The sequence below is a fragment of the Aquila chrysaetos genome, chromosome 9, assembly GCF_900496995.4.
Source record: "Aquila chrysaetos chrysaetos chromosome 9, bAquChr1.4, whole genome shotgun sequence".
Lineage (NCBI taxonomy): Eukaryota > Metazoa > Chordata > Aves > Accipitriformes > Accipitridae > Aquila > Aquila chrysaetos.
Window position 1 is genome coordinate 27,130,662 of NC_044012.1, and position 26,768 is coordinate 27,157,429.

The 26,768-nt window shown below is 66.6% G+C and overlaps 3 protein-coding genes across 8 annotated transcripts; 1 reads left to right on the top strand and 2 right to left on the bottom strand.

Annotated features, from left to right (window-relative positions):
- Positions 1–1,384: 1,384 nt before the first annotated feature.
- On the bottom strand, positions 1,385–16,657 carry THBS3 (thrombospondin 3). Of its 4 annotated transcripts, XM_030026166.2 has the most exons (28): positions 16,403–16,657; positions 15,066–15,272; positions 14,626–14,882; positions 14,423–14,525; positions 14,142–14,168; positions 13,749–13,831; positions 13,589–13,640; positions 13,361–13,509; positions 13,029–13,169; positions 12,772–12,849; positions 12,536–12,688; positions 12,299–12,409; positions 12,067–12,174; positions 11,700–11,859; positions 11,460–11,578; positions 11,266–11,318; positions 10,879–11,072; positions 10,625–10,803; positions 10,461–10,509; positions 10,085–10,281; positions 9,825–9,997; positions 8,893–9,032; positions 4,170–4,867; positions 3,864–3,937; positions 3,614–3,756; positions 3,179–3,294; positions 2,925–3,071; positions 1,385–1,908 (listed from the first exon to the last, which is right to left on the bottom strand). In XM_030026166.2, the coding sequence occupies exons 1-28, from the start codon at positions 16,497–16,499 to the stop codon at positions 1,834–1,836; spliced, it is 4,083 nt and encodes a 1,360-aa protein (XP_029882026.1). In that variant the 5' UTR covers positions 16,500–16,657; the 3' UTR covers positions 1,385–1,833. The 4 variants fall into 4 exon arrangements, 2 of the variants coding, with proteins under 2 accessions (XP_029882026.1, XP_029882027.1); XR_003925096.2 differs by lacking the exons at positions 1,385–1,908; positions 2,925–3,071; positions 3,179–3,294; positions 3,614–3,756; positions 3,864–3,937 and adding an exon at positions 5,755–5,902 and having other exon boundaries at positions 4,638–4,867; XM_030026167.2 differs by lacking the exons at positions 1,385–1,908; positions 2,925–3,071; positions 3,179–3,294; ... (1 more) ...; positions 3,864–3,937; positions 4,170–4,867 and adding an exon at positions 8,356–8,682.
- Positions 16,658–17,587: 930 nt separating this feature from the next.
- Positions 17,588–20,907, top strand: MTX1 (metaxin 1). 3 transcript variants are annotated; one of them, XM_030026180.2, is made up of 8 exons: positions 17,588–17,753; positions 17,859–17,928; positions 18,666–18,745; positions 18,902–18,994; positions 19,401–19,583; positions 19,766–19,842; positions 20,264–20,433; positions 20,513–20,907. In XM_030026180.2, the coding sequence occupies exons 1-8, from the start codon at positions 17,673–17,675 to the stop codon at positions 20,737–20,739; spliced, it is 981 nt and encodes a 326-aa protein (XP_029882040.1). In that variant the 5' UTR covers positions 17,588–17,672; the 3' UTR covers positions 20,740–20,907. The 3 variants fall into 3 exon arrangements, with proteins under 3 accessions (XP_029882040.1, XP_029882042.1, XP_029882041.1); XM_030026182.1 differs by having other exon boundaries at positions 17,589–17,753; positions 20,309–20,433; XM_030026181.2 differs by having other exon boundaries at positions 17,599–17,753; positions 20,279–20,433.
- Positions 20,908–22,627: 1,720 nt separating this feature from the next.
- LOC115346296 (lysosomal acid glucosylceramidase-like) lies at positions 22,628–26,454 on the bottom strand. Its single transcript, XM_041126404.1, has 11 exons — positions 26,340–26,454; positions 25,357–25,475; positions 25,020–25,211; positions 24,785–24,931; positions 24,476–24,609; positions 24,123–24,295; positions 23,783–24,020; positions 23,459–23,683; positions 23,215–23,378; positions 22,987–23,112; positions 22,628–22,908 (listed from the first exon to the last, which is right to left on the bottom strand). Exons 2-11 carry the CDS (start codon positions 25,421–25,423, stop codon positions 22,800–22,802), a joined length of 1,575 nt encoding a protein of 524 aa, XP_040982338.1. The 5' UTR covers positions 25,424–25,475; positions 26,340–26,454; the 3' UTR covers positions 22,628–22,799.
- Positions 26,455–26,768: the final 314 nt, after the last annotated feature.

Below are 26,768 nucleotides of genomic sequence, written 5' to 3' on the forward strand. Positions count from 1 at the left end.
TTTTTTAGGTTTGCCCCTTCCTTCTGGCATGCAACGGCATTGCGTGTCCCCCCATCATCCTGCTGTTCATGTGCATGCAAAGACCCCCCCCCCCCCCAAAGCCCTCCCTGTGGCAAACCCCCCAGCTCCTGCCCTAATCCCCCTCCCCAGGGTGCACCCTCCCTTGCAGACCCCTCCATCCCCATGCCTGCCAGGCTGGAAGGCTGCTGGGTTTTGCTGTTGGCAACTCTGGTTATCAGCAAGGCACATGGAAAACCAAAAGCAGTAGAGGCACCCCCCCACCAGCCTTGGGGCTTGTGTCACCCTCCTCTCACCAGGCAGACTCCCCCGGCCCCAGAGTCCCCCCCAGCCCCTTGCCTACACCCTGGCACCTCCCAGCACATGCCAGGGGTCACCGGGCACCTGGTGCAGCCGTGTTCCCCAGCCAGAGCCCATGTGCTGCGGCTAAGGTGCCCATCAGCCACACGCTGCTGGGCCAGGCCCAGGACTGGTTCCCAGTGAAGCAGCTGGCTCAGCGCCTGAGCTCACAAGGGATTTCTTTGAGGAAGGTTTGTTTCCTTGTTTTTCTGCCTTTTCAGTGGTTGCCAAAACCCTCCCAGCCCCCAGCACAGGCCCAGCCCAATCCAGGACTTCCGGGGGGGCCACCCGCCCCGGCTCAGGGCACCACTGTCCCGAAGGCTTGTGCCCTGGCACAGCCCAGCACACAGGCCAGGTCCTGCTTTGGTCCCCAGCCCTGCTGGGGCCAACCCCCTGCCCCTCAGCATGTCCCCCAGCCCTGCTGTGCTCCCCTTCCTCCCAGCAGCCCCCAAAGCAGTTTCGGGGCTCACACAGGGTTTGGAGGATCTCGAGCCAGGACCAGGCAGGAGAGGGGAGTAGGACTGGCTGGGCTCAGACATGGCTGTGCGCGCACCAGCAATGCACATACAGCCTTCACAGCACTCGTCCCACAGCTCTGTGGCCCCATTGTCACCTTGTGCAGCGGCGAGATAACCAGTTGTGCCAAATGAGACACGTTTCCTCATAAGACAGAAACTGAGGGTATGGGACAGGCGGGTGGGATATGAGCAAGAGGGATGGTGTCCCAGCAGGACATGGTCACACCCGGGGGACACAGGGAGCAGCCCCCACACCCAGGCAACTAGGTACGATGACAGTGAATGTGAAACAACCCCAGCACAAACCCCAGGTGTGCCTGGCCCAAGAAATGAGAGCAGCCCCCCTGAGTCACCCAGGTGGGCAATGGCCATGCCAGCAACATCCCACCAGCCACAGAGCCAGAAGGGGAGTCACTCACCCAGGGGAGGCACCTGGCGTGCTGGGGAAGCTGCCGAGGCATCACGGTACGGCGGGGCTCGCTGCAGCCCCGTGAGACACAGTGCCCGACTGCACCCATCCTTTTATTGCGAAATGCGATAAATATACCACAGCCGAGGATCCTGCTTCCCCACTGAGCCAAGTCTGGCAGTAACACCCTGCATATTGACATTTATATAAAATAACACCACAAAAAGAGCAATTGAACCCCCAGGGGTGAGCACGGGGGGGGGCACGAGCCCGGACCCCCACCCACAGCACAGAGCAGGGTTGCAAAGCCAAGCGAGTGCAGGGGCCAGAGGGTGCTGGGTACCCTCCCTCCTGCCCCCAAATCTTTGTTCATCCAGTTCTGTGATGCGCATGAATCCAGCTGCTCCAGAACCATCTGGTTCCTGCTGCCCAAGGCGAGGGGCCGAGCAGCACCGGGGGACGCAACCAGGGCTGGTGCTGCTCCCCTGGGAGTGGGAGGCTGCAGCTATCCCCTCCCCTCAGCAGTCACCCTTCATCCCAGTGCATCCCTCACAGGTTGTCAGAGGCGGCAGCAGGGTCAGTGTAGGTGAAGGTGCCGGCCCCCGCACCGTTGCTGCTGGCCACCTGGGGAGGGATCAGCGAAGGGGTGTCAGAGATGGGCTGGGCTGAGCCCCCTCCTCAGCCCCTACCCCGGGGCAGCAGGGGAACCCCCACACCCTCACCACGGGCACCACGGACAGGCTGGTGCTCAGCCAAAAAATGCATCCCCCCCTGCATGGTGGGCAGCTGCACCCAGCCATGGGCACTGTGGGCACCCACCGCCTCCATGGGCACCCCAAGCCCCCCCGGGTGCAGGAGCTGGTGGAGAAGCTGAAGTGGCCCTGGCTGTGTTCCCCTCCTGCGCGATAAGCCTACCCGGCAAGTGCAAAGGTAAATATTTACCCAGGCCCCTGCTATCTGAACAGGGCAAGCTGCTTGCACAGAGCCAAGCAGCTGGATACGGTCCCCGCCTGCAGCACCAGCGTGCACGGGAGCACAGCGCACTGGGGGGATGGGGGGTCCCCCAAACCCCACATACATTACTCAGGGGAGCCGTACCCTTTGTGTGTACAGGCAGCTCCTGATTCTGCACCTGCAGGATACAGCGTGCAGGATACGGGGATCAGCCCCCTGCCACCCCTGCACTGCCCCAGCCCCAGCCCCAACCCCAACCCTACTCCCCATCCATGGCAGAAGGATGCTCTGACTCCGGCAGATGGAAGGGTCCGGCTGGGACACAGGGAGAAGGGGCAGTGAGCCCCCTGCCCACTGTGCAGGGCTGGGTAGGGGGAGCAGCCACCTAAGGTCGCGGGGAGTTCCCCAGAGCCAGGCCGTGTTTGCCAGCACCGGCTGCGCGCCCAGCGCTGCTGCTCCATCCAGGCGTGAAAGTTAGGCTCACCTCCCAGCCAGGAGGGGACCGGTGTGGGGCAGGCTCGCAGGGCCACCCATCCCCTGTCCCACCGGCTCTGTTAGCCATTAACCCAGTGGTCAAGGGACCTACCCAGCTACCGAAAAGCACCTTCCCCTGCACCACCCCAGCCCCGCAGCGGCTGGGACGCCAGGCACGAGCAGCCCCGGGAACGGTGGCACTCGGCTCTCACCTGGCTGTAGGGGTTGGGCTTGCTGTTGGGTGACACGTAGCGCCCGTGGCTCTGGTATGGGGGGTACTCGGCCATGGGGTGGTAGGAGTCCTTTGTGCTGAACAGGTCCAGCTTCCCTCGGCTTTTCCGACGGCAGGTGCAGGTGGTCTGCAGGGGGAGAGGGAAGGGGTCAGGGGCCTGGGGGCATGGGGACAGGGACAGGGGACCCACCAGCAGAAGGCAGGTGAGGACAGGGATGGGGACGGGGGACTTACCATCAGAAGGCAGGTGAGGATGCTCAGCAGCAGCAGGATGCAGACCAGGACCAGCAGAGCAATGGCCCAGTCCGGGACCATGGGCACCGGTGCTGGGGATGCCACGTCCACAGTGCCTGAAAGAGGACCAGAGCCATGTCTGGGCTGCTGGGCAGAGCCACAGGGCTGGCCAGGACAAACAGGCCTGAGAGACCCCCAGGATGGGGCATGAGGGAATGAGCCCTCCTCCACAGGGTCCAGTTAGTCTTCCCAGTGCTGTCCGCCACAGGCACTGGGAAACTGCATTGGCTCTGCCAGCTGCAAGCCCTGAGCCTGTCCCACAGCCAAAGAGCCTCCTTGCCCCAGCCAGGATGGGGCAGCGCTTGTGAAATACCCCAGGGCACTCCCACGGGGATCCGTCCACCCTCACACCCCCAGCCTGAAGCTCCCACTCACTCTGGATGCTGGCCAGCTGCAGGTCCATGATGAAGCCATTCTGGTCCAGGCTGTTCCTCAGTTGCTGCTCAGCAGCATCGCTGGTGACAGTGTCGTTGCTGTGCCCAAACACGAGGGTTGACTGCACCTCCACCGAGCCTTGGCTGCCCACGAAAGGAAGCGTTAGCACCTGGAGACGCCCCGCGAGGGGCTCTGCACCATGCAGCCAGGACATGCTGGCCTCTGCAGCCGGAGCCGCTGGCCTGCTCACCTGAAACGGAGCTCACTGCATCCCTTGTAGGTCTGCCCACCCACGCAGCTCGCGCAGCCAAAGACGTATTCGAACTGGAACAAAGCATGGGGGTGACGGCCACCTCCCCAGCAGACACCCACTCCTTCCTGTCCCCTCACCGCTCCCCCTCACAGGACCAGCCAGGGCTGCTGAAGTGGCTGGCAGAGCGGATGCTCGGAGCACTTTCATGGGGAGCCCTGACAGGATGTGGCTCCTTCCCAGCATGTCTGTGACCCAGGGGGTCTTTGCTCACCCGGGCAGCCCGCGGGAAGGGCTGGGACTTACCATGGTCAAGACAGTGTGGCTCAGGCTCCTGTACTCCTTCGACGTGGGGTCACGCAGGCTCTCGTTGAACCTCCTGTTGACGATGCGGAAGGACAGTGAGATGTGGAGGAGCAGCTGGACCGCGGTAGGAAGCAGGGCTGTGGTTTTGCTGGGGTTGGGACTGCCGCTGCTGCCCAGCACAGCTGTGGGGGTCTCCCTGGGAGCCATGCTGCCCTGAGTGGTGACAGTTCTCCATGTGAGGACGACTTGAGTACTGCTGCTCTTATTGCCTTTGGTGCTGGAGGTGGGGATCACTGTGCCACCACCTGTGGCAGAGGTGGGAACCGCAAAGCTGTTGCTAGTTGTGTTGGTGCCAAAGTAGGGGACCCAGTTGCTGCTGTTTGCAGTGGTGTTGGTGTGGGAGATGGCAGTGCTGCTAGAGACGGGCACTGCGGTGCTGTTGGCTGTGGTGTTGCCTGCGGAGCTGTTGCTGGACTGGAAGTTTGTGGTGTTGCCTGTGGCAGGGAAGACTGTGGTGTAGGAGGAGACAGAGGTTTGGGTCCCGTTGCCACTTGTGTTTTTGGAGATCGTGACATTCAGAGTGGTGGTCGTGGGGGTGGTGGTCGTCTTGATGGTTGTCTCCATCGTTGTCTCTGTAGTGGTTGTGTCAGTTGTGGTCGTCTCTGTAGTGGTCTCTGTGGTGGTCATGGCACATGTACCTACATGAAACACTAGGAGTCAGCAGCTGGGACTGCAGCACTGGTTTGCGAAGATTTTACACAGCGCAGCTCCTCAGCTAGACACTCCCCTGGGCCACAAAGTCCGAGAAGCACCACAACTTCCAGGAGCCGATCATGGGCAGCTCCTGCTGCTGACAAGGCCAACAAGACCTTCAGGAACACTCCGCAAGTGGGGCTTCTGCTGAGCACACGTGGCACCACCAAAGGTGTGGGTAGTGCCACCTGGACGGCTGGCACCAGCTCTGTGTCTAGCCCTGCAGACCGCCCCCCCCCCCCATCCTGGGGTGACCTTGCCACACTGGGGGGCTCAGGCACAGGCTGCCCACCCCCAGTAAAACCTCCTTTGCTGTGGGTCATTGGGCTGGGAGGGTGGGGTGCCACCCGCACCCCCCCCCCGAGCCTGCATGGCCTGGCTGCTGGCCAGCACAGGCGGCTCCCGGGCAGTTTACCAGTGGGTGCTGCAGGAGCCAGCAGCACTGGAGAAGAGCCTGGGGTCCCGACGGCTCACTGAGACACACCTGCATACCAGCCTGCGAGCCCCGGGCACAGCCTGCTCCGGCTGGTCCCAGCACAGCCCAGCTGTCCGGCCCCAGCCGGTCCTTTCAGTTATAGTTAAGAGGGACCATGAACTGAGCGAGGTCCCCAGGTCCTGGCTTTGCTGGGAACAACGAGCCCTGGGGCGCTGCACCCCGGGGCCAGACCAGGAGAGATGGTGAGGTCCCTGCCGCCAGGGTGCCGCGGGCCACCAGCTCTGGTGTCCCCTGGTCCCCAGTCAGAAAGCAGCCCAGGGGACCCCACTCCCATCCCCCTGCTCCATTACCTCCCTGCTTGCCCGGGTCCCAGGCCGGCTCCCTCTGGCCTCTTACCTGAAGGTGCTGAGCCTAGCACCAGCAGCAGCAGAAGGGTGGTGAATGCCATGGGGCTTGTCCCAGGGGGTCCCGGTGCCTTGCGAGGCTCTGCAGCAGCTGGGCTCCCGTTAGCTGGCGGCGTGCTCGGCAATCCAGGAATCAGGAACTGGTGGCTCAACAGCGGCAGGAGCTTTATAGAGCACCTGGAGCAGGTGGGGAGGCCCCACCCTGCTACTGGCCCCAGGGAGGGGGGGTCCCTCTGCCCCACTTGGCACAGGGCATGGGTGTGCCGCCTCGCTGAGGGGGCCCCTGCAGCATCCTCCTCCTGGGTTGGGTCCCCCACACTCCCCTGGTTCAGGGAGACACTGCCAGCAGTATCCCCATGCCACAGGTGGATGCAGCCTCAGGTGGGGGCAGGGGGAAGGGGTAGTGGCCAGGCATCCGTGGGCAGAGGTGGGGGCAGCATCTGCCTGGCCCCGTGGGCTGAGCCACGGCCCCCAAGACCTGGCAGGAAGCATGGGAAGGACAGAGCCCCCCAGTCCCTCCTGCGGGGCAGAGGGGTGGGCCTCATCCTCTAGCTCAGCCCAGGGTTAATCATTACCAGCTGGCCACTGCGTCACCCTATGCTCAACTAAATGCTGGTGATCCCCCCCACTGAAATGCTTATGCAGGTGGGGCCCAGGGCCCCACAAAACCCCAGTACCTCCCAGTAACCTCCCCTCCCCAGGCCCCCCCCCCCCCCCCAGGCACGAGTGCCCCAGCAGGCACAAGACCCTCTTCCCACTCAGGACACAGCTCCTGGCCTAGGCTGATGCCTGGTGCCAGGCTGGATGCCGATGCTCTACCCCAGAGGTACCAGGTGCCACCCGTGCCAGGGTGCGGAGCCCCCGTCCTCCCTGGTGACACATGCTCCTGGCAATACCAGTCCGCACCAGCCTTTCTGGTCCCTCCCTGCCCCTGCCCTGCGGGAGAGCCCCGATTGCCAGGCAGGGCCCCAAATCTCCAGGAGGGCTTGGCAGGCACCCCCACGCCCAGCATCCTGCCCAGCCCCGTGTGGAGCCGAACTGCCACCCGGGCTGTGCCAGGGGTGGAGGGGGGATACCGAGGCGTCGCTGCAAAGGGAGCAAAGAGGAGGGGACCCGCCCGCACTGCAGTGACAGCACGGCAAGGGATGGGTGGCCTGGGCATCAGCGTGGGCATGATGGGACACAGCTGCACCCAGTCCTCCGACAGGGTCCACAGCCTTAGTGCCAGGCAAAGGGGGCGCGGGTAGGGGGCGGGCAGGGCGCTCGGGGCCTCCCGGAAAGCCCCCCAGCCGTGGGGAAGGGCCGCCCCCCCCCGCCGGCCGGACAGCGCCTCCCACTGCCCCTGGCACGTTCGGCTCTTTGTACCGAGCTCGGCTCTCGGCTGCAGTTCAGCACCGGGGTTGCAGCTCCCGGCCCGCCCCTCCACAAAAGCCCCCCTCCCAGCCCGCTCAAAACGCGGCTTTAAGGGTGCGGCGTTCCCCTCGGCAGAGACCGCGCTGCGCGGGGGGAGCGGAGGGAAAGGAAGGGGCCGCACACGCAGATCCACGTCCCCGTCCCCTGAGGGCACCGGGCTCGGGGGCCTTGCGGCCAGACCGACCGTACCGGGTGCCTACACATGTCCGTGGGGATGAGCGGGGCCGTTGGGTCCCGACCCGCCCCGGCCCCACCGCCCGTGCACGCGCGGCCCGGCCCCACCCGGCGGCGCTTGAACTGCGGCGCCCCCTGGCGGGCGTGGCCCCCCGCAACGCGCGCCCCGGCTCCGCCGAGCGGGACCGGGACGGGGACCGGGACCTGGGCCCGCGGACGCCCCTCGTAGCTGGGGGGAGGGGGCGGCACGAGCCACGCCCCGCCGTGCACCTGCTGGCGGGGGGGGCGGGCGGGACGGGAGGCGCTCGGTGCCGAGCGGTGATTTCACCTGCCCCGGCCCCGCACAGGTGCGCGCAACCCCGCCGTGATGCCCCGGCCCCCCCCGGGAAGCGCTCGCCCCCGGCCCGCGGCGGCCCCGGGGCGGGAACGGGCAGCGGACAACGCTCGCCCAGGTACCGGCACCGGCGACGCAGCCCCACGACCACCCCGTTGCCCTTTTAAGAGGGGGGCCCGAGGCCGCCGAGCCCTTTGTCGCCGCCACCGCCGCGATGGGAGGGGGGGGCCGGGCCGGGGCCGGGGCCGGCCCCGCGCGCTCCGGGGAGGGGGGGGGGCGCATTCCGCCGCGTTGCCGGGACACCCGTCGCCATGGCGACCGGGCACTGCCGCCGGGACTCGGCGCGCGCCGCGCAGTTCCCACGGAGCGGCCCGAGCGGCGGCGGCGGCGGCTGCGCTCCGTTCCCTCTGGGGCGGCGGGAGGGACGGGATGCGGTGCAGTGTTGTGCTCTCGCCTACCAATATTGCACTCGTCCCGGCCTCCCGCCGCCGTGGACTCCGCCAGTGGGACCGGCCGGGCACCGGGTTCCCCCCCCCCCCACTCCACCCCCCGCGACGACCACCGGGAGGACGGTGCAGGACGGAGCCGAGAGCGGGGGGGAGGGGGTTGGGGGGGGGCAGCGCCCTCTCGAGGCACCGGGATCCACCCCAGAAACCGGGCGCGCAGGCTAGAAACACTCAAAACTTTATGGCCAGACTTCGGGCAGGGACCGCAGCAGCAGGCAGCGCCGCGGGCAGGGCGGGAGAGGGGGGCAGAGGGGGGGGCAGCCCCGCCACCCGCGGGGCCCCGCTCGCCCCGCTGCCGGCCGCACGCGCCGGTACCGGCAGTGCAAAGTCCGCGGGGGGGGGGCAGTGTGGGCCGGGAGCGGGGCCCGGCCGGGAGGGACTGCGGCGCTCGGAGAGCCCCTGGCGGGGGGCGGGCCCGGGCCAGGCGCGGCCGCTCACTCGCGTCCCTCCAGCAGGAACCGGCGGAAGGGCTCGAAGTCGGCAGGGATCGTGTCTGCGGGGGGAGAGCGGGGGGGGGGCGGACGTCAGGAGCCGGGGGGGGGGACGGGCAAGCCCCGGTAAAGCGGGAGAGCCCCCCGGCCCAAGACCGACCCCTGCAGCAGGGGCGAGGAAGGAGATGCGCTGCGTGCTCTCGGCCCCCGGCCTGGTGCGGGGGGGGGGGGCGGTGGCCCCGCGGCGGGGGGGGGTGTGTGTCCGTGCTCACCGTTGCAGCGGTACTGAAGGTTGGACCAGATGATGTTCTCCTGGGAGAAGCAGAAGACTCCCAGCCGTCCCCCGCGCATGGTGGTGTCGATGATCACCCCGGAGTCGGCCACCAGCCGCGGGCCCTCGTACAGCCGCACCCTGCGGGAGGGGAACGGAACGGCCCGGCCGGTCAGCGGGGGACCGGGACCCCACCGGGGCCAGCGTCGGGCATCCTGCCACGGGGCTGGGCTGGGCTGGGGGCCGGGGGCACCGGGCTGGGGCCGGGGCATCCCGCCCCGAGGTGGGATGGGGGCACCGGCCAGGGAACAGGGCGTCCCGCGGGGGCTGGGATGGGGCACCCCGCCGTGGCCGGACACCCACCCCCCCTCCCGGGGAGGGAGCCCCTGCCGTGGGCCGGGATGCCCCCCCCCCCGGCCCGTCCCCGTCGCCTTTGTCGGGCGTTTTGCATGTGAAAGGCGCCGGCGGCCGGCGGGGTCGCCATGGCGACGGGACAATGGCCGCGGGGGCCCGGCGGGGCGGACGGGCCGGGCCCGCGGACCCCCCCCCCGCCCCCAGCGGCGGCCGCCCCGACGGGATCCTTAAAGGGGAAACGCACCCGCGGCCCCACCGGGGCAGGACCCCTCCCCACGGCTGGCATCCTCCCCCCCGGGCTGGACCACACGAGGGGCCGGACCCCTTCCCAACGGCCGGCAGCCTCCCCACCGGGGTGGCCCCACCGAGGAGTGGCCCCACTGAGGGGGACCCCCATACTGAGGGGTGGCTCCACTGAGGGGGACCCCCATCCCAACAGCTGGTATCCCCCCACTGGTGTGGTCTCACCGGGGCTGGACCCCACCCAACAGCTAGCATCCTCCCCCTGTGCAGTAGCCAGAGCAGCCCCCATGCCAGCAGCCTCTGTGCCCCCCCTCCCCGTGCCTGATCCCTGCTCACCTGATGTAGCCCACCTGGGGCCTGTGCACCAACTGCCAGCGGTATGACGTCTTGTCCCGCCAGCCCACATTGCGTGGGTCCTTCCAGAGCAGGCGGACGTGGTCGGGCGTGTGGCCCGTGTGCCACAGCGCATTGCGCAGGTGCTCCCCTGGGCCTGTTGAGGACTTCACTGCCTGCGGGTGCAGAGGTTGTCAGGGGGGACCTGGCCAGGGGTGGGGGGTGGGGTGTGTGACCCAGCCCACAGGGTGGCCAACACCCACCTTGAGCTGCAGCCCTGGCTCGGCCACGGCACGGAAGGGGGTGGCCTGCCAGTACGTCTGCTCTGTTTGCTTCCACATCACCACGTAGAAGCTGGCGCTGTCCTGGTAGCTGAAGATGAAGCCAGCATAGTCATCGTCGGTGACGGTGTTGACATGGAAGGTGCCCTCGAAGTCCACGCCGTTGAAGGCCGTGTAGCCTACAGGCAGGCAAATGCAGCAAGGAGCCCTCTCCCGCGGCACAGGACCCTGCACCCGCCTCCCTTCAGCCCACCCTTCACCCGTGTGGGGCAAAGAACCGGCCCTCACCCCCCAGCGCAGGGGGACAGAAGTAGGGGGGCTGCCCCATAGCGCCTGCAGGTGGGAGAGCATCTCTTACCAACAGCCAAGCCCGGGTCACTGTTCATGGTCTGCACGATCTCCATGCCCTGTGGGATACAGCTGGGTGAGGGACATCCCCAGCATCCCCACGGACCCGCCAGCCCTCTTTTGCTCCCACCACAGCAGCGCAGACCCCAGAAACACTGGGGGTAGCACCCACACCTGGTTGAGGACAACCCAATTGGGATCAATCTGGGCGTCCCCCTCAGGGTCGAGGATGACGGTCTGGTAGGCACGGAAGTCGGTCAGTGTCACCTCGGCGCTCTCGGGGCACACGTCCAGCTGGTCCACCACCGTGTCATTGTCAAAGTCCTCCTCGCACACGTCACCCACACCGTTCCCTGGGGACACGCACCCTAGTCAGGGCCGGGCCAAGCCCATGCAGCTCTGCCTCCTCCCGCCCGCCCCGTTCTCACTGTCTGAGTCCTTCTGGTTGGGGTTAGGGATGAGGCGGCAGTTGTCTGGTCCAGGTGCTGTGTAGTCAGGGATGCCATCGTTGTCATCATCATTGTCACAGTCATCTCCCAGCCCATCGTTGTCTGAGTCCAGCTGGGAGCTGTTGGGGATCTCGGCACAGTTGTCTTTGGTGTCCTGATGCCCATCCCCATCACTGGGAGCAAGAACAGGGTCAGAGGAGCGCCGCAACCCAGGGTCCTGGCACCACATCCCAGCACCCTTGCCAACCCCGAAGACCCCGTCATCCCCCCGCCTGGGTCCCCGAGCCAGGAACCCAGCTCTGCCCCCGGGGACGAGACAGAACAGGATGGGATGGGGAGGTGACTCTGCAGCAGTGCAGTCCCCACCTGTCCTCATTGGTGTCACAGATGTCTCCTACCAGGTCACTGTCCATATCTGTCTGGAGGAGACCAGAGCCCTAGTTCAGCGGACACTCCGGGGCGAGGGGGCCCAGCTGCGCTGCAGGAGGATGCACCACTCCCCAGCTGGGCAGGGCCCCACATGCCCCAAGCCCCCTGCCCCAGCCTGGCCCCAGCCATACCTGAGTGGGGTTGCTCATTTCAGGGCAACTATCACAGGCGTCCCCAACGCCATCCTCATCCCGGTCTGTCTGCAGGGGGTTAGGCACCTTGGGGCAGTTATCCAGCATGTTGGGAATCCCTGCAAGGACAGCCCTGGGTGGATGCCCTCATCCCCCCAGCCTGGCATGACAGCATCCCTGCTCTGTGAGCAGCCCCAGCCCTAGCCCTGCACAGGCAGGCCAGCCCCAAGAGCCACTCACCATCCCCATCGATGTCATTATCGCAAGCATCCCCCTCGCCATTGCTGTCCGTGTCCCACTGGTCATTATTGGGCACGTTGGGGCAGTTGTCACAGGCGTCCCCGAAGGAGTCGGTGTCCGAATTCTGCTGGTCCTTGTTGGGGAAGAGCCGGCAGTTGTCCTGTGGGGAAGAGGACAGGGATGCCCGTGCTGCAGTGGCTGGCAGACAAGAGGCCACAGTCCCGCACAGGTCTGGGCAGGAGGACATCTCTTCTAGCATGCTGAGTGAGAGCATCCCAGAGCCACAAGCCTGCCGATCCCCAGGAGAAGTATCTTGAGGGAGTCAGCACCAAGCCAAAGGGAGAAGCCCTCTGCCCAGCACATCCACCTCCACGTTCTTGATGCCATCACCGTCGGCATCATCGTCGCACTGGTCCCCGATGCCATCATTGTCGGCGTCCTCCTGCCCCGAATTCGGTGTCAGGCGGCAGTTGTCCTGCAGGCATAGACAGCATTAAAGATGGGGAGGAGATGAGGTCTGAAGCACAGCCCTGCCACAGGCTCCCTGAGCCCTGGCACCCCCTGTCCGAGGACGCTGCCCTCCCTCTCTGGGAGCCCACCTGCTTGCAGTGCTTGTTATTGTCGATGCATGGCAGGGGCTCGTCTGGGTAGCCATCGAGGTCCGTGTCTTGCCCACACACATTGCCGTTGCCAGCCCAGCCCACGTTGCACTGCAGAAAGAAGAAATCAGGGGCTGGAAAGCGGGGAAGGGCCCTGGCAGGACTAACTGCTGCCCGTGCCGATACCCTTTGTACACCCCCGCTTCACCCTCCTCCCTGTCCCTGTCCCCCACTCACCACACAGGAAATTTCACCATTCCTCTCAAACATGCAGAAGCCATTGATGTCGCAAGGATTGGAGGTGGGAGTGCTGCAGGACTTCTGCGGGACACAGCCGGACGTTTGATTCCCAACAAACCCTGACTTGCAGGGACCACACTTGTAGGAGCCCTGGGAAAGAGAAGGCAGGGGCAGGATTAAGGGAGCAGAGAGGCCCCGGATGCCAGGCAGGGGAGCAGGGCAGCTCTGCTCACCAGCGTGTTGGTGCAGATGGAGTTGGGGTCACAGCCTCCGTTGTTCCCATCGTTGCATTCATCAATATCTGTGCAAACCTGCGAGCCGCGCAGCAGAAACTGTCACCCGGGGCCTTTCCCTGCCTGCAGTTCTGCCCATTCCTGTCCCAGGAAAGCTGCCCTCCTCTGGCAGCCACAGCATCCTCCACCCATCCCTGCAGCTCAGCAGCCTGGAGCACCCACAGGGATCCGGCCGAGTCCCACGCCACCACACTCACCTGCTTGCTGGCCCTCACGTAGTCCACCCCCATGCCGGAGACGGTGTTGCCCCGATAGCCGCGGGGACAGGGCTCGCAGCGGAAGCCAGGGGCCGTGTTGATGCACTTGGAGCCAGGGAAGCAGGGGTTGGCATGAGTGCACTGCGGCATGAGGAGAGAGACAGGCTTCACCCTCAGGCATGGCATCCTGCACCTTGGGGTGACCAGTGCCCCGGGGCATCCCGGCGGGGCCCTCCCCCGGCTTCAGGATGCATCCGGAGAGGGGAAGTATCGTCTGCCCGCACTGCTCTGGCAGCACTGGGGCTGCTGACCCACCCCAGGAGCATGCCCACCTCATCGATGTCGGCACAGTGTGTGCCGTTGCCCTCCAGCCCCGGTGGGCAGGGCCCGCAGCGGTACCCAGGGTACTCATACGTCTCCATGCAGTCCACGCTGCTGAAGCAGGGGTTGGGGTTGCAGCGGGACCGGTGCTCATGGAAGCCTGAGGAGGGCCAGGTAGGCGGTGAGACGAAGAAGCCCTTTGCCCCCTGAGGTGGGAGCAGAGCCTCGCCAGCACTCACCGCAGACCTGGCACTCCATGATGGTGTTGCGGATCAGAGACATCTCCTTCACCTGCGAGGCAGCAAAGCACCAAGCGTCAGGGGGATGCAGCATACTGGCTGGCACCATGCTCTTGGGAAATCCAGCCTAGGGAGAGCCGGTACTGCCGCACTGTCTCACCTGGTCCCTAATGTCTTCCCGCAGCTCGGTCAGAAGCTGGTTGAAGAGGGTCAGCTGTGTGACCAGTGCCTTGGTCTGCTCGCCTGCCAGGAGCAGAAAGGACAATGTCAGCCCCAGGACAGATGCAGCCTCCCGGGCCATTGGCTGGGACTGCTCTGCCCCCCGGCACAGAACTGGGAAGACAAGACAGCCAACAGCCCGTCCTCCTCCCTGGTCCACACAGGACCCCTTCCCCTGTAGCACATCCCGTGCCCTCTGATCGACCCCATCCTGGTGCCCTGCAGGCACCTGGGGCACTGGGACAGACTGCAGAGGGTTTTCTGCTTCCGTGGAGCCCCAAATGCTGCCATCGCCCTTGTGCCAGGGAAAGGGGGAAGCAGAGCAGGGACTTACCCAGGATGGAGGCCAGCACGCTTGTCACTGCAAGGAGAGAGACGAGATATTACTGAATGCTGCCATCAAAGCCCAGCAGTATTACCTTGCACGGTTGCTCCTGGTCAGCACAGGAGCTCCCACCTGCGTGGGGACACCTGGATTGGGAGAGGCAGGAACACCGCTCTGTGCGGCATGCTCTCACCTCCCACCTCCATGTGCCACAGCACACAGCACACATGGGTGACCCCGTAAGCCCTCCACACTGCCATGCTCGGCGCAGGGCATGGACATGCTGTTACCTGCGCTGTGAATGGACTCGTCTCCTTGGAAAGGGCACTCGCTCAGGGCCCCGACACGGCTCATGGACCCTCCCAGGATCAGCTTCATTGACTCCACGAACCCCTGATGTACAAGGGGAGACGCAGTCAGCCGTGGGGGGGCTCTGCCTGTCCCCGAGGGTGCAGGGGGTGTCTCAGCTCCCCAGGGGGGTCCCGGCACTCACCTGCATCCTCTGGTAGGCCTTCTGCCCTGTGCGCACCTCGATGGACTCCACCTCTGCCAGGGGGATCTCCGACAGCTCAGGCAGCCCCACGCTGGAGTCCATCTGCTTGCAGTCAACGTAAAGCTCCACACTCAGCATGTCCCCGCGCAGCCCGCTCAGCCGCACGATGATGGTGTGGCTCTGTCCGTCTGCCACGTGCGCGTGCTGCAGGTTGACCGAGTGGAGCTTGTTGTCTTCCCGCAGGTAGCGCACCAGGACTGTGGAGGAGCGGGAAGGGGCCGTCAGCTCCCCCCCCCCCAGCACTGGCACCTCCTAGGACCAGCGCGCACCCCGTTGCTCTCCCCAGCAGGCCCCTCGGATGGCAGGAACTTGGTCCCCATTTCTCTTTGAGCATCAGGGCAAGACCAGGGCCAGCACATCCCCACGCAGCAGGCACCCACCTTTGTTGATTTTCCCCACTACGGAGACCTCCAGCCACCTTGTGTTGTCCTTCTTGGAGTAGAGGCCAAAGAGGGTCCCCCCCTGCTTGGGGGGCAGGCGGAAGGTGGAGAGGAGGTAAACATCGTTAACTGTCAGGAGCTCCATCCGGATCTTGTGCGTTATGCTGGCCATCTGCCGGGCCTCACTCACCATCAGCAGGTCGATGACTGTGGGAGCCAGGCACAGGGGTCGCATCCTGACCGGCAGCCGCAGCTTCGGCCGCAGGAGCGCAGAGATGCCCGGTGCGGGGCACTGCGGCCCTGCCCGCTGCGAGCCCGGCCAGACCGAGGGGATGGAGCCAGGGCGGGGGGGGGGCGGGGCGGGGGCGGGGGGAGGGGGGGGGGGCAGGGAAACCGGGCAGGGGGAGGGGGGGGGGAAAGCCCGAGGGACGGGCCCGCCCAGATGGACCCCGGAGGGGGCGCTCCAGGACCGGCAGCGCCGGGTCCGCGCCGCCGAGAGGGACCCGCAGAGCCCCCGCCACCGGCGGGACCGGCGGCCCAGCGGGGTTCCCGGTCCGGAGCCCGCCCTGCTCCCCTGCTCCGCAGCTGGGGCTTCCCCGCGGCGGCGGCTGCAGCCCCTCGCCGGCCCCCAGCATCCCGCAGAAGGGCGGCAGGGGGCGGGAGGGAGGAGGGCGAGCCAGTCCGGCCCCGCGTGGAGCTGCGGGGGCAGCGCGGAGCCTCTCCCCCCCCCGCCTCCGCCGCCCTCCGGGACCGGCCCCGACGGCCGCCCCGCCGCGGCGCAGCGGGACCGGGAGCCCCTGGAGGGACGGCCCGGCCCTCGGCACCGGCTCGGGGCGCTCCTGGGAAGCACAGAGAGCCCAGTCCCGCCGCCGCACGGGTGGCCGCCTGCTCCGTACAACCGCACCCGGCAGACCGGGAGGAGCCCCGGCGCCGGGTCAAACCCCAGCCGTGCACCGCGGCCCCGGGAGCCCCCGCTGACCTGCGCGGCGCGACCGGAGCCCCTCCCGCCGCCCTGAGACGGCATCGGGACCGGCGTCCAGGCGGGGCCGGCAGCTCCCTGCCCCGAGCTGCCCCCGGGCAGAGCCAGCCCTGGGGGGTGCCGGCGGCCCCCCCCCCCCGCCCCGAGCTCCGGGGATGAATGTCCCTCTGCCCCCCGCTGCCCGCAGCCCGGCTGCCAGACCTCCCAGTGCGAGCCGAGCCGCTGTCAGCGGCCCCGGGCGGGGGAGCGGGCCCGGGGTGGGCTCCAGCCGCCGCCTCCCGGCTGGCAGCGAGCCGGGCGCCCGGTCCGCCTCGCCCCGTCGGGGCCACCCCGGGGCCCGGCCCGGCAGCAGCCTTACCTTGCAGCCCCGGGCGAGCCGCCGCGGCGGCGCCCAGCAGGAGCAGCGCCAGGAGCGCGCCGAGCACCGGGCCCCCCGCGGCCGCCGGTGCCCCCATGCCACCGGTACCGCCGGTACGGAGCGGAGAGCGGCGGCGGGGCGGGGTGGCGCGAGCGGGGAGGGGCCGGCGCTGCCGGCGAGGAGGAAACAAAGAGCCGTCAATCACGGGGCGCGCATCCCGGGGACCCCGGCGGGTGCTCGGCCGCAGCCCCGCCGGCGGAGAGGAGCGGGGCGGGGCGGGGCGCGGCGCACCGGGCCCGGGGCTACGGGCGACCCACCGGCCGCCCTGGCGCTACCCGTCCCTGGCGCTGCTCCCGCTCACAGAAATTGAGTGTGGCAGGCGCCGGTTCACCGGGAGGTCAGGCAGTCTGGGGCCGCCTCGCCAGCCAGAGCCGCCCCAGCAGCGCCGGAGCATCCCACCCCGGGAGAGCTGTTGTCTTCCCGCAGGTCGCCGGCAGCCGACGGCACGGCGACGGTGCGGGGCTGTTTTGCCAGGGCACCCCGGGTCGAGGTGCCAGCCCCCCGGGCAGGCGGAGTCCCCGGGCCCGTCGCAGATCCCCGGGCAGGCGGGAGAGGAGCGAGCGGAGCGGAGCCAGCCCGCCTGGAGAGCGCTCAGCGGCATAAATCAGCACCGGGACCCGGCCCAAGCCCTGCAGTAACACGATGAGCTCATCCCGGGAGCTCCCTCCCCTCCGCCCCGGGCTGCGGGGAGAGGGAGAGGGGGCGCCGGGGCCGCCGCGGGAGACCCCGCCATACCTTCGGGCGGCGGCGACCCGCGGGGCAGCGCCCGGGGCCGGTCTGTGCTGCCGGACCGCCCCCCCCCGGGCCTCCCGGGGGTGCTCGGGCCGGCTGAGCCGCTCCCCGCTGAGCGCCGGCCAAAGCGAGCGGGCGGCCCGCAGCTCCCCGGCCCCTGTTTACTCCTGTTTCCCCCGGCTCCATAACAACAGGCCGGGCTCAGCCCCGGGGCCGCCCCAGCCCCGCTCCCCCGGCCAACGGGAAGGGGGGGGAGACGACACACGGGACTTTCCCCTCCCTCCACTGCCAGCGGGCTCCCGCCCCTGTTTTCTTTCCATGGAAACAGGCGGGACGGAGCGCGGGTCTCGACTCCAGGGACGCGGCGCTCCGCTCCGCCGCGCTCGGTGCACGGAGCGGCCCAGGGCCCGTGCTGCGGGGCCGCCCCGCGGTGGGGGCGGGCGGAGCCGGCCCGTGTGGTTCCGGGTCGGGTGGGAAGATGGCGGCGCCCATGGAGCTGTTCTGCTGGGCCGGGGGCTGGGGGCTGCCCTCGGTGGACCCCGACTGCCTGGCCGTGCTGGTGAGCGGCGGTGGGGCCGGGGACGGGGACGGCGGCGGGGTCGGGGCCTGTGCGTCCCCCCCGCGGCCGAGCCCCCGCTCCCGCCGCCTCTCTCCTCTCCCGCAGACCTACGCGCGGTTCACGGGGGCTCCGCTGAAGGTGCACCGGGTCACCAGCCCCTGGAGGAGCCCCTCCGGTAAGGGCCCCCGCCGGGGTTACTGGCACCGCCCGGCAGCCGGGACTACCCGACCCTCCGCACCATCACCGCCTGCTGCCCCCCACCCTATCGCATCCCTTGCCCCATTGCACACCTCCCTGCCCCACTGCACACCCCCCTCACCCCATCGCACCCCCCCGCCCCATCACACCCCCTGCCCCATTGCACACCCCCCTTGCCCCATCACACCCCCCCTGCCCCATTGCAGGCTCCTGCCCCATTGCATGGCCCCATCGCACCCCCTGCCCCATTGCACACCCCCCTTGCCCCATTGCACCCCCTTGCCCCATTGTACCCCCTTGCCCCATCGCACCCCCCTGCCCCATCGCACACCCCCCCACCCCATCGCTGCCCCCTGCCCCATCGCACACCCCCATCACACTCCCCTGCTCCATTGCGCACCCCCCTCACACCATTGCACCCCCCTGCCCTATTGCATGCCCCCCTCACCCCGTTGCATCCCCCTCGTCCCGGCATGCTCCCCATGTCCCATCACACACAGCTTTCATCCTCTCACCCACACCCCTTGCGTCACTGTGCCCCCCTGCCCCACCTTACATGCCCTCCACCCTGCCACATGCACCTCGCACTCTGCTTTACACCCCCTCACCCAAGTGTGGGGGCTGTTCGCCCCGGCACAGTGTGTCCCCCTACATCCGTGGCAGGGTGGCACCCTGGGCACTGCTGTCTGCAGCCACCCCTCTCCCTGCTCTCAGGGCGCCTGCCTGCGCTGAAGACACGGGATGAGGGCACCATCTCCAAAATGCAGCAGATCATAACTCACCTCAGGAAACAGGTAGGGGGGGGCAAGGGCACTCCTTGCTTCAGGCTAGGGTCTGGAGGGCACTGGAGTCCCCCTGGGAAGGAAGAAGCTTTGTCATGGTCACCCAAGAGGCATGGGCAGGACTTGCCACTTCCCTACCGGATCATGCCCCTTGCGTTTGCTTTGCAGAAGTATAATGCCGACTACGACCTCTCAGCTACGCAAGGTGCAGACACGCTGGCCTTCGTGTCCCTGCTGGAAGAGAAACTGCTGCCAGTGCTGGTGAGTCTCCCCATCTCAGGGGGACACACGAGAAAGGTGGTCTTGCTAAGGACCAGATCTGCTCCCTGGAGCGATGCTGGGGGGCTCGGGTGTGAGCTCACCTGCAAGGAGAAGCAGAGAATGTTGCAGGCAACAAAATCCCAGGTGTCTGGAGCATCAGTAGCAGGGATCAGGGTGCCGGGGTTCTTGTGTGGCAGCAGTGGGTTGTGTAGCCAGGGCTGGGGTCTGGCATTGATCCTGGTGCTCCCTCAGACCCTCGCGGTCTCTGGGAGAGCCAGTCCTGTGCCAGACACGCGGCACCTGTGTGTGCGGCGCCGGGCACGGGCTCCGCGGTGCCCGCCATGGCAAAAGGCTGCGCTGGCTCCAGCCCCACCATGGCCTGGGCATGGATTTTTCTCTGCTGCAGATCCACACCTTCTGGGTGGACACAAAGAACTACGTGGAGCACACGCGGAAGTGGTACACTGAAACCATTCCCTTCCCCCTGAACTTCTTCCTGCCCAACTGCATGCACAAGCAGCACCTGGAGCGGCTGCAGCTTATGTGGGGAGACAGCTACATGGAGGACGAGGAGAAGCTGGAGAAGGAGGTGAGGGGATGTGGTCTGGGCACGGCAGGTCCTCAGCTGGTGCCCAGAGGGACCCACACAAGGCCAAAATCTTAACTGGGGTCCGGGGCTCGCCCTGGCTGAGCACCCCCTTCCCACTCCCCTTAGCACTGTGGCAGTCTGCCGCGTGGCTGGGTGGGTGACAACCCCCTATCCTTCTCCAGCTCTACCAGGATGCTCGGGAATGCCTGACACTCCTGTCCCAGCGCCTCGGCTCCCAGAAGTTTTTCTTCGGAGACTCGTAGGTGGCCATAGGGGGAAGGTGCTCTGGGGCCTGAGAGCCCCCCACACCCAGGCAGGACCGAGACCCCATGGACTGCAGGGAAGCTGCAGCCCATGCACGTCACTTGGGGGGTTGGACGGGCTCGCAGGGGACACAGCTGTCTGTGGCAGCACCGAGCGATGTGGGTGGCAGAATTAAGACTGCAGGAGCTGCCGCCAGCCCCGGCATCTCTTTCCCCATCTCTTGTTGGAACCAGTAGAGGTGCTCTGGGGTGGGGTCATCCTGCTTTCCCCCTCCTCACCATGGGGGCTGGAAGCAGAGAGCCTTCCCGAGGAGGAGGAGCTGCTTGCCGTTCCCTGAGACGCAGGGGGCTGGGGTGGCCAATGTGTCTGGGCGGCTTTGGGTGGGGACAGCCAGAGAGACCGTGACCCAGTCGCAGGTTTCTGTGCCCCAGGCCAGCCTCCCTTGACGCCTTTGTCTTCAGCCGCCTGGCGCCACTCCTGAAGGCAAAGCTGCCCAACGGGAAACTGCAGCAGCACCTGAAGTCCCTGCAGAACCTGTGCAACTACTGCACCTCCATCCTCAGCCTCTACTTCCCCTGGGACGGAGGTGAGATGCGTCCCCCCACATTGTCCCATGGGCTCAGGGTGACTTGTCCTCCCTCCACACCCCCACTCTGCCCCCCCAGGTGAGCCCCCAGCCAGCGCCCCACGGGCTGCAGGTGCCGATGGCGGCGAGACAGAGGAGGACCCCCACAAACGACGGAACCAGCTGCTGTCGGTGCTGGTGGGGCTGGTGGCTATGCTGGGCTACGCCTTCCTGAGCGGCATCGTCTCCATCCAGCGTGGCGGCACGGGGCTGGCTGGCCGCCAGCCCATCACCTTGGAGGAGGAGGAAGAGGAGGAGGAGGACTAAGGAAGAGCTGCTCAACTGTCCCTCCTCTGGTCCCTGGAACTGACTGTTTTTACACTGGGAGCCTGGCAGCATCGTTCCCTGCAGGTGCTCTGCTCTGCGTCCTGCCAGGAATCCCAGCCCTCTCCACGGGGAGTGCGACTGCCATGCCAATAAACCTCCCTCTCTCCACCTGCTCCCTCTCATCCTCCCAGCAAGCTTGGGGCCCTTGCCAGTTTCCCCAGTTGCACAGGCTGCAGCGCTGCAGTGGGCACCGATGCGCTGCCCTGTTGCCTGTCCAGCTCTGCCCCAGTACCGCACCCTGCGTCCTTCCTGCAGCTCTGGCCCTCATCCCCAGCCTCAGGGCTCTCTGGGGATGGGGTGAAGGGGAGACCTGTGGGTTTTTAGGTTCCTAAAAGCATCTGTGAACGTCTTGGCAGCATTCCCCATCCTTTCTCTGGCAGCTGTGGGGCTGAGCCCTCCATCTGCCCTGCGCTGCAGCATCCCTGCCCTCTGGCTGCCAGGCAGAGCAGACAGCAGGTTGTATGGAGCCAGGCCCCACCACCACCACACTGCTGCCAGCCCGGCTTCCCCAAGAGCCGCAGCACTGCTGGAGACGGTCTCTGCTGCAGCAGAAACCAGCGGCAAGGGAGGCCTAGGCTTCTTGGCAGGATGCATCCCCAGGCCGGGGGGGACACGAGTGCTCCCCGCTGCTGGAGGGACGCCTGGATCCCAGCTCCCTGCCGCGGCGTGAGCAGGGCGGTGAGCAGCCACAGCTGCAGCAGGAATTCCTCTGTTTGCATTCCTCCATGCCTGCCAGCAATGGGGAGTTCCTCGCAGCTGGCACTGCCAAAAACACGTCACGCAGTAAGCACAGATCCGTGCGGTGGCCAAGGGGGCTTGAGCTGCAGAGCGGGACCTGGGGCCGGGGGCAGCCACCCAAGCACTGTGTGCCCCAGCAGTGCTGTTAGTGGACCCTTGGGATGTGCCGCGTGAGGCTCAGCCCTGTGGCTGGCCACACTGCTGTGGTTTTCTGTGGCTGCTGCTGGTTTACGAGCACACAAATGGAAAAGCGGTGTCTGGCCAGGCTCACCTGCATGCCGGCTGCCGGGTGGTACACAGCCCTTGCTTGTTCGGCCACTGGCTGCACCACCACTGGCACCCTGACACTGCTGCTGTGGGCACCCTTAGGGACTGGCTGTGCCTGGCACCCCCGGGCCAAGCTCCCCAGACACACGTCCTACGTGCCCCCCATATGGGTGTGATGGCCAGGGGGGCCCCCACATTGTGCCGGGAGTGGAGCCACGGTGCTGTGCCGGGGCCAGCTGTGGAGCCTCCCCCACTCTGGCCCAGTTTGAGGGGCCCCACTGGGAAGGGGATGACTCAGTGCAGCCCCCCCCGTGCCCGCTCCCCCATAACGTCACTCGGGAAGTATGTGCCCAATGCTCCCGGTTCCCATTAGCTGGGGGGGGTTGGAAGGCCAATGGCTGCTCCGGCAGGAGAAACCACAGCACGCGGCTGCCTGCTCTGGCCAAGAGGAGAAGCTGGAGCTGCTGACGCTGGGGCCCTGTGCTGAACCCCAGCTGCAGGTCCTGGCTGCTGCTGGCCCCAGGTCCCTGCCAGCTTCTGGCCCCTGCCCTGCCTGGGGGGATGCTGCAGTGGGCAGAGGGGAGAGAGATGCTGCCCCTCCGGGTGACAGCCCCCTGCCTCCCTGCAGCACAGACCCGGTCCCTGGTAGGATGCCCCCAGGAAGCCGGGCAGAGGCGGGATGGGAGCCCATGGAGCTCAGCAGGTACTGCTGACCCCAAACCTGCCTTCTCCTCTGGCTACTGGCACGGTCCTGCCTGCTGAGCAGGCAGCAAGGGAGGGCAGAGAGGGCACAGGTGAGGTTGTAGAAAACCTGTTTATTTTATGAAAACATGTAGACAAGAGCAGGCATTGCAGCCCTTAGATCAAACAGGTCCCCTGGGGCGTCATGGGGCTGTGCCGCAGCCCCAGCTCCGTGCAGGGGCCTGTCCCCAAGCCCACCACCAGCACTGCACTCCCGGTGCTGGCACCTCCCTCCTCTGCCAGCCACGGTCACGCTAGGCTGGCTGCTTCCACAGGAATGTCTGGATAGAGTCACCAGGAGCCATGGCCTCAATGAAGCCAACTTGTGGGTCAGAGATCCCGAAGAAAACGTCCACAGGGAAGCTGTGGGGATGCAAGAGGGGATGCAGGTCAGAGGGGGCAGCTAGGCTTTGAGCTGGGGCACAGGGCTGAGCTACTCACCGGTTCAAGACCACCAGGACGATGGCGCCGTCGGGGCGCAGGAAAGCCGAGTGCTCTAGCTCACACCGGTGGCACTTCTTGGACACAGCCAGCCCCACACGCTGGGAGCCCTCGGGGATGAACTTGCTGCACGGACAAGCAGGGCCTGAGTGCGGTGCCTGGGATGGCGGCTAGAGCTGGCAGCAGGAGCCAGCAGCCCCTTGCCAGCCACCCCCGGCCCCAACCCACCTGAAGTGTCCCAGGTGGTAGAACATGGGCTGCTTGTAGAAGACATCCTTGCTGCTGTCCACGATGATGGGGCTGTCCACGTAGTTCTTGCTCCAGTTGGGCCCCCCCTCCAGGTTCAGGGCCAGGTTCCAGTCAGTCCAGCCCGTCACGTAGTTGTTGAGGTTCTGCGGGGCAGGTGATGGTGCTGAGCCGTGGGTGGGCGCAGGGGGCGGCCGGCATGTCAACAGCCCCTGCCGAGCCCTACCGTCAGGATGCTGTGACTGTACTTGCTTCCACGGTCCCAGCCACCCAGCACCACCCTGGGCTCCCAGAAGTAGGAGCCGGTGGAGGCCTCTGTGGAGAGGAGGAAATAGTCTGGGAAGAGGTGATGGGTGATGGAGAGCGTGAGGTCGATGGGTGCCAGGAAGTCCAGGTACCAGTGGATGCCAATGCCGCTGATGTAGCTGGCGGCCACAGGGTCTTTGAGAACCTGGCAGGAGAAAGGTATCACTGGTGCACAAGGCTGGGAGAGCTGCCGTGGGGCCAGGATAGCCACCATGGAGCCAGAAGAACCACCATGGGGACTCACCACCTGGGCCCAGTAGGGCAGCATCACCCTCTGGTCGTCCAGGATGATGAGCCGGACATCACGGTGGGAGCTGTTGGCCAGCGCGGGGCCCAGGTCCCGTGCAATGAAGTCCCGCTGGTGCTCAGGGGAGAAGCCCAGGCACTGGAAGGGGTAGAAGACAATCTCACCGGCTGTGGGCTCATTCCCCGCCGTCACTGCCCAGAAGGTCAAGTTGTGCTTAGCGTATTCATCCAGGAACCTGGGCGTGGGGGCAGTTGGTGAATGGCCCCGGCACGGCAGCCCCAGCCCCACCTCCGGGTATGGTGACCCCGGTGCCCACTGCACTCCCACGGCCCCTCACCGGATGAAGTACTTGGCCCAGGCCTGGTGGTACTTGTCCCCAGGGCTGCCCTTCAGTGTCCCCCTCCCTGTCATCGCACCATTCGTCTTCATCCAGACCGGGGAGGTCCAGGGGCTGGCATACAGTGACAACGGCCGCTTGGCCACCGCCTGGGCTGCCTGGAGGATGGGGATCTGGGGAGAACCGGGATGGCAGTGAGCTCTCCAAGTCTGCCCCAGCACTGGCATTGCAGGGGGCAGGATGAGTCCTCTCCCTCCCCATCAGCAGGAAGATGCTTCCCTTCCCCATCCCATCCCATCCCGTTCCACCCAGGCTGCAGCCGTGGCACCTCAGGCTCACCCTGTGGGACTCACCTTCATCCGCGTGTCCTCCTCTGTCAGGTTGAAGTGCTTCAGCTCGAAGTCGCCCTCCGCATCAGCATAGGTGTACAGGCGGATGGAGAAGTCGGTGCTGGCCATGGGGACACGCACAAGGTTGTACTCGATGCCTGGGGACAGAGTGGGCAGTGACGGGCATCCCTGGGGTGTATTCAGGGGATGCAGCCCCCTGGCTTCCAGCAGTCTCCCAGCCCTTTGGCATGAGTCTCAGCAGCCAACCCCCAGCAGGGGAGGCCAGACAGACTGGCTCTGCCACCCAGCAGCATCGCTCTGCCCTAGGCTCACCTTCCTCAGAGAAATAGGAGCGGAGCAGGTGGTTCTGGGCATCCTTGGACAGAGATTGGATGTTGATGGCAGCTGAGTCTGTGACAGACCCACCAAACCCCTTCACCTTCTGGTACCGCTGCGCCATGTCCAGGGTGAGATGGAACTCTGCGGGGGACAAACATCATCGCAGCTGCTGTGTACAGACAGACTCCGTTCCCTGGTGCATAGGCAAGCGTCCGGCCGTGGCGGGTACCTGGAGTCTCGGCGTTGCGCTGGAAGCTCCCCTCGCTGCGCTCCAGCCGCTTGCCGGCCTTGCTGCTCTCATACTTGACATAGGTGCCCAGGGCCGGCAGGACCACGGGGTCCAGCGTGTCGCAGTACGTGGCGCTGCAGGCGCACACCAGCGACCCGTGACCGAAGTCCTTGGCATTGCAGGGCCGGCCGCCTGCAGCAGGAGAGACTGGGCAGGCACAGAGGTCTGCGGCAGGAGCCGCACTCCAACCCACCATGGACACCGAACCCATGGCTTTGGTGCCCCAAACCACTGACCTCTGCAGCCCTCTGCTCGGGGACACGGTGCCAGCACTTACCTGCTGCTCGCAATGCTGCCTGCACCAGCAGGAGCCAGCCCAGGACGCCGGCGCACCCAGGCCCCATGGCACCTCTGCTGCAGCACGGCTTGGACAGATGCTGATGGCAAGCACCAGGGCTGGGAGCCGGGCGGCAGGTGTCAGCAACCAGCTCCTCTTGCCCTGTCCCAGCCCCACACGGGGACAGAGACACAGGGCAGGGACAGCCCCAGCATCCCCCTGCCTGGGAGCCTTGGGGACCACGAGCACCCCTCTGCCACTTTGCCTGCTCCCCACAGCCTCAGCCCAGCACTCACCTTCCCTCCTGCCTGCTGGTGCCCACGGACAGCTCTGGCTGCATCCCAGCCCAGGGTGCAGCCCCCTGGGTGTGTGCCACCCCGCACCCACCGGCATTCCCAGCCACCCACGCCAACTGTACCAGCAGCTTGGTTCGCTCCCATCACCTTCCTCCCACTCCTTCTCCCTCCTTGTTTGTCCCACGGCTGTGTCATGCCATGCCGTGCCATGCTGCTCCACACATCCCCCGTGCCTCCCAAGCCATGGCCAGGAGGAAACAGCGCCATGCTCTCAACCCCACAAGTGTGGCAGCAGGGACTTGCCCAGCCAGAGCTACTTGGGGCTCGATCCCCCGGTGCAGAGGGGTTCCGCATTTCCCTGCTCTCTGCAGGTGCTCCCACCCTGCCCTGTCCTTCCCACGATGCTGGGCAAGGAGCTTCTTGACAAGGGCATGGGAGGAGCCACCTCTGCGCCTGCTGCCCCTGGGCAGGGGGAGGTGAGGGTGGGATGGCACCAGCTCGCTGCTCCTCGAGACTGTGCAGGATGGGGACCCAGGGCCAGGTGAGCTGTCCCACAGCCATCACCTCCTGCTCCCTGCCTGGGGCTGATGCCCAGTGCCATGGGCATGGCCTCATCATGGTCCTGCTGTCCAGGGCCATCCCCATCCCCACCAGCTGATGAAGCTGCTCTGGACCCAGAGTGCTCACCTGCTGCCAGAAAACCCTCTTGCTGCCTCTCTGCTGGGCGTGGGGCAGTGGGGCTGCAGGACCTGCTTTCTGGCTGTGCGTGGTAGGAGGTGACGGCATCTGGTGGAGCAGGAAAGGTGAGTCTGGGAGAGGACAGCTCATGGGACTTTCTGCATATGAAGAGAAACCCGTGGATGATTTTGCAACCTTGCTCCAATGAGAGCTTTCAACACTCACCGCAGCATTTGCAAAGCTCTCCTAAAACCTGTCCCAGTGGCCAGAGGGAAGCTGGCGGGGGGGCGGGGCAGGATGCCCACCAGCCCCCCAAGTGCCTCTATTGCCCCAGACAAGACCCCCTGGCTGCAGCCACCTCTGCCCAGCCCCAGCACAGTGCTCCCCTTGCAAAGAGCCCCACAAAAGCAGTCTGTTCTCCCCAGGACACCCTCAGGC

Excerpts from the sequence above, each read along its gene's own strand:
- THBS3 (XM_030026166.2), bottom strand. The coding sequence starts at position 16,499 with ATGGGGGCACCGGCGGCCGCGGGGGGCCCGGTGCTCGGCGCGCTCCTG. Across the intron at positions 12,850-13,028 it reads ACGTGAGGGCCAGCAAGCAG|GTTTGCACAGATATTGATGA; the intron begins GTGAGTGTGGTG and ends CGCGGCTCGCAG. Across the intron at positions 3,757-3,863 it reads TGCAGTGAGCTCCGTTTCAG|CCAAGGCTCGGTGGAGGTGC; the intron begins GTGAGCAGGCCA and ends TTTCGTGGGCAG.
- MTX1 (XM_030026180.2), top strand. The coding sequence starts at position 17,673 with ATGGCGGCGCCCATGGAGCTGTTCTGCTGGGCCGGGGGCTGGGGGCTG. Across the intron at positions 17,929-18,665 it reads CCCCTGGAGGAGCCCCTCCG|GGCGCCTGCCTGCGCTGAAG; the intron begins GTAAGGGCCCCC and ends CCCTGCTCTCAG. Across the intron at positions 18,746-18,901 it reads TAACTCACCTCAGGAAACAG|AAGTATAATGCCGACTACGA; the intron begins GTAGGGGGGGGC and ends TTTGCTTTGCAG.
- LOC115346296 (XM_041126404.1), bottom strand. The coding sequence starts at position 25,423 with ATGGGGCCTGGGTGCGCCGGCGTCCTGGGCTGGCTCCTGCTGGTGCAG. Across the intron at positions 24,932-25,019 it reads GCGCAACGCCGAGACTCCAG|AGTTCCATCTCACCCTGGAC; the intron begins GTACCCGCCACG and ends TGTCCCCCGCAG. Across the intron at positions 24,296-24,475 it reads AGGAGGACACGCGGATGAAG|ATCCCCATCCTCCAGGCAGC; the intron begins GTGAGTCCCACA and ends GGTTCTCCCCAG.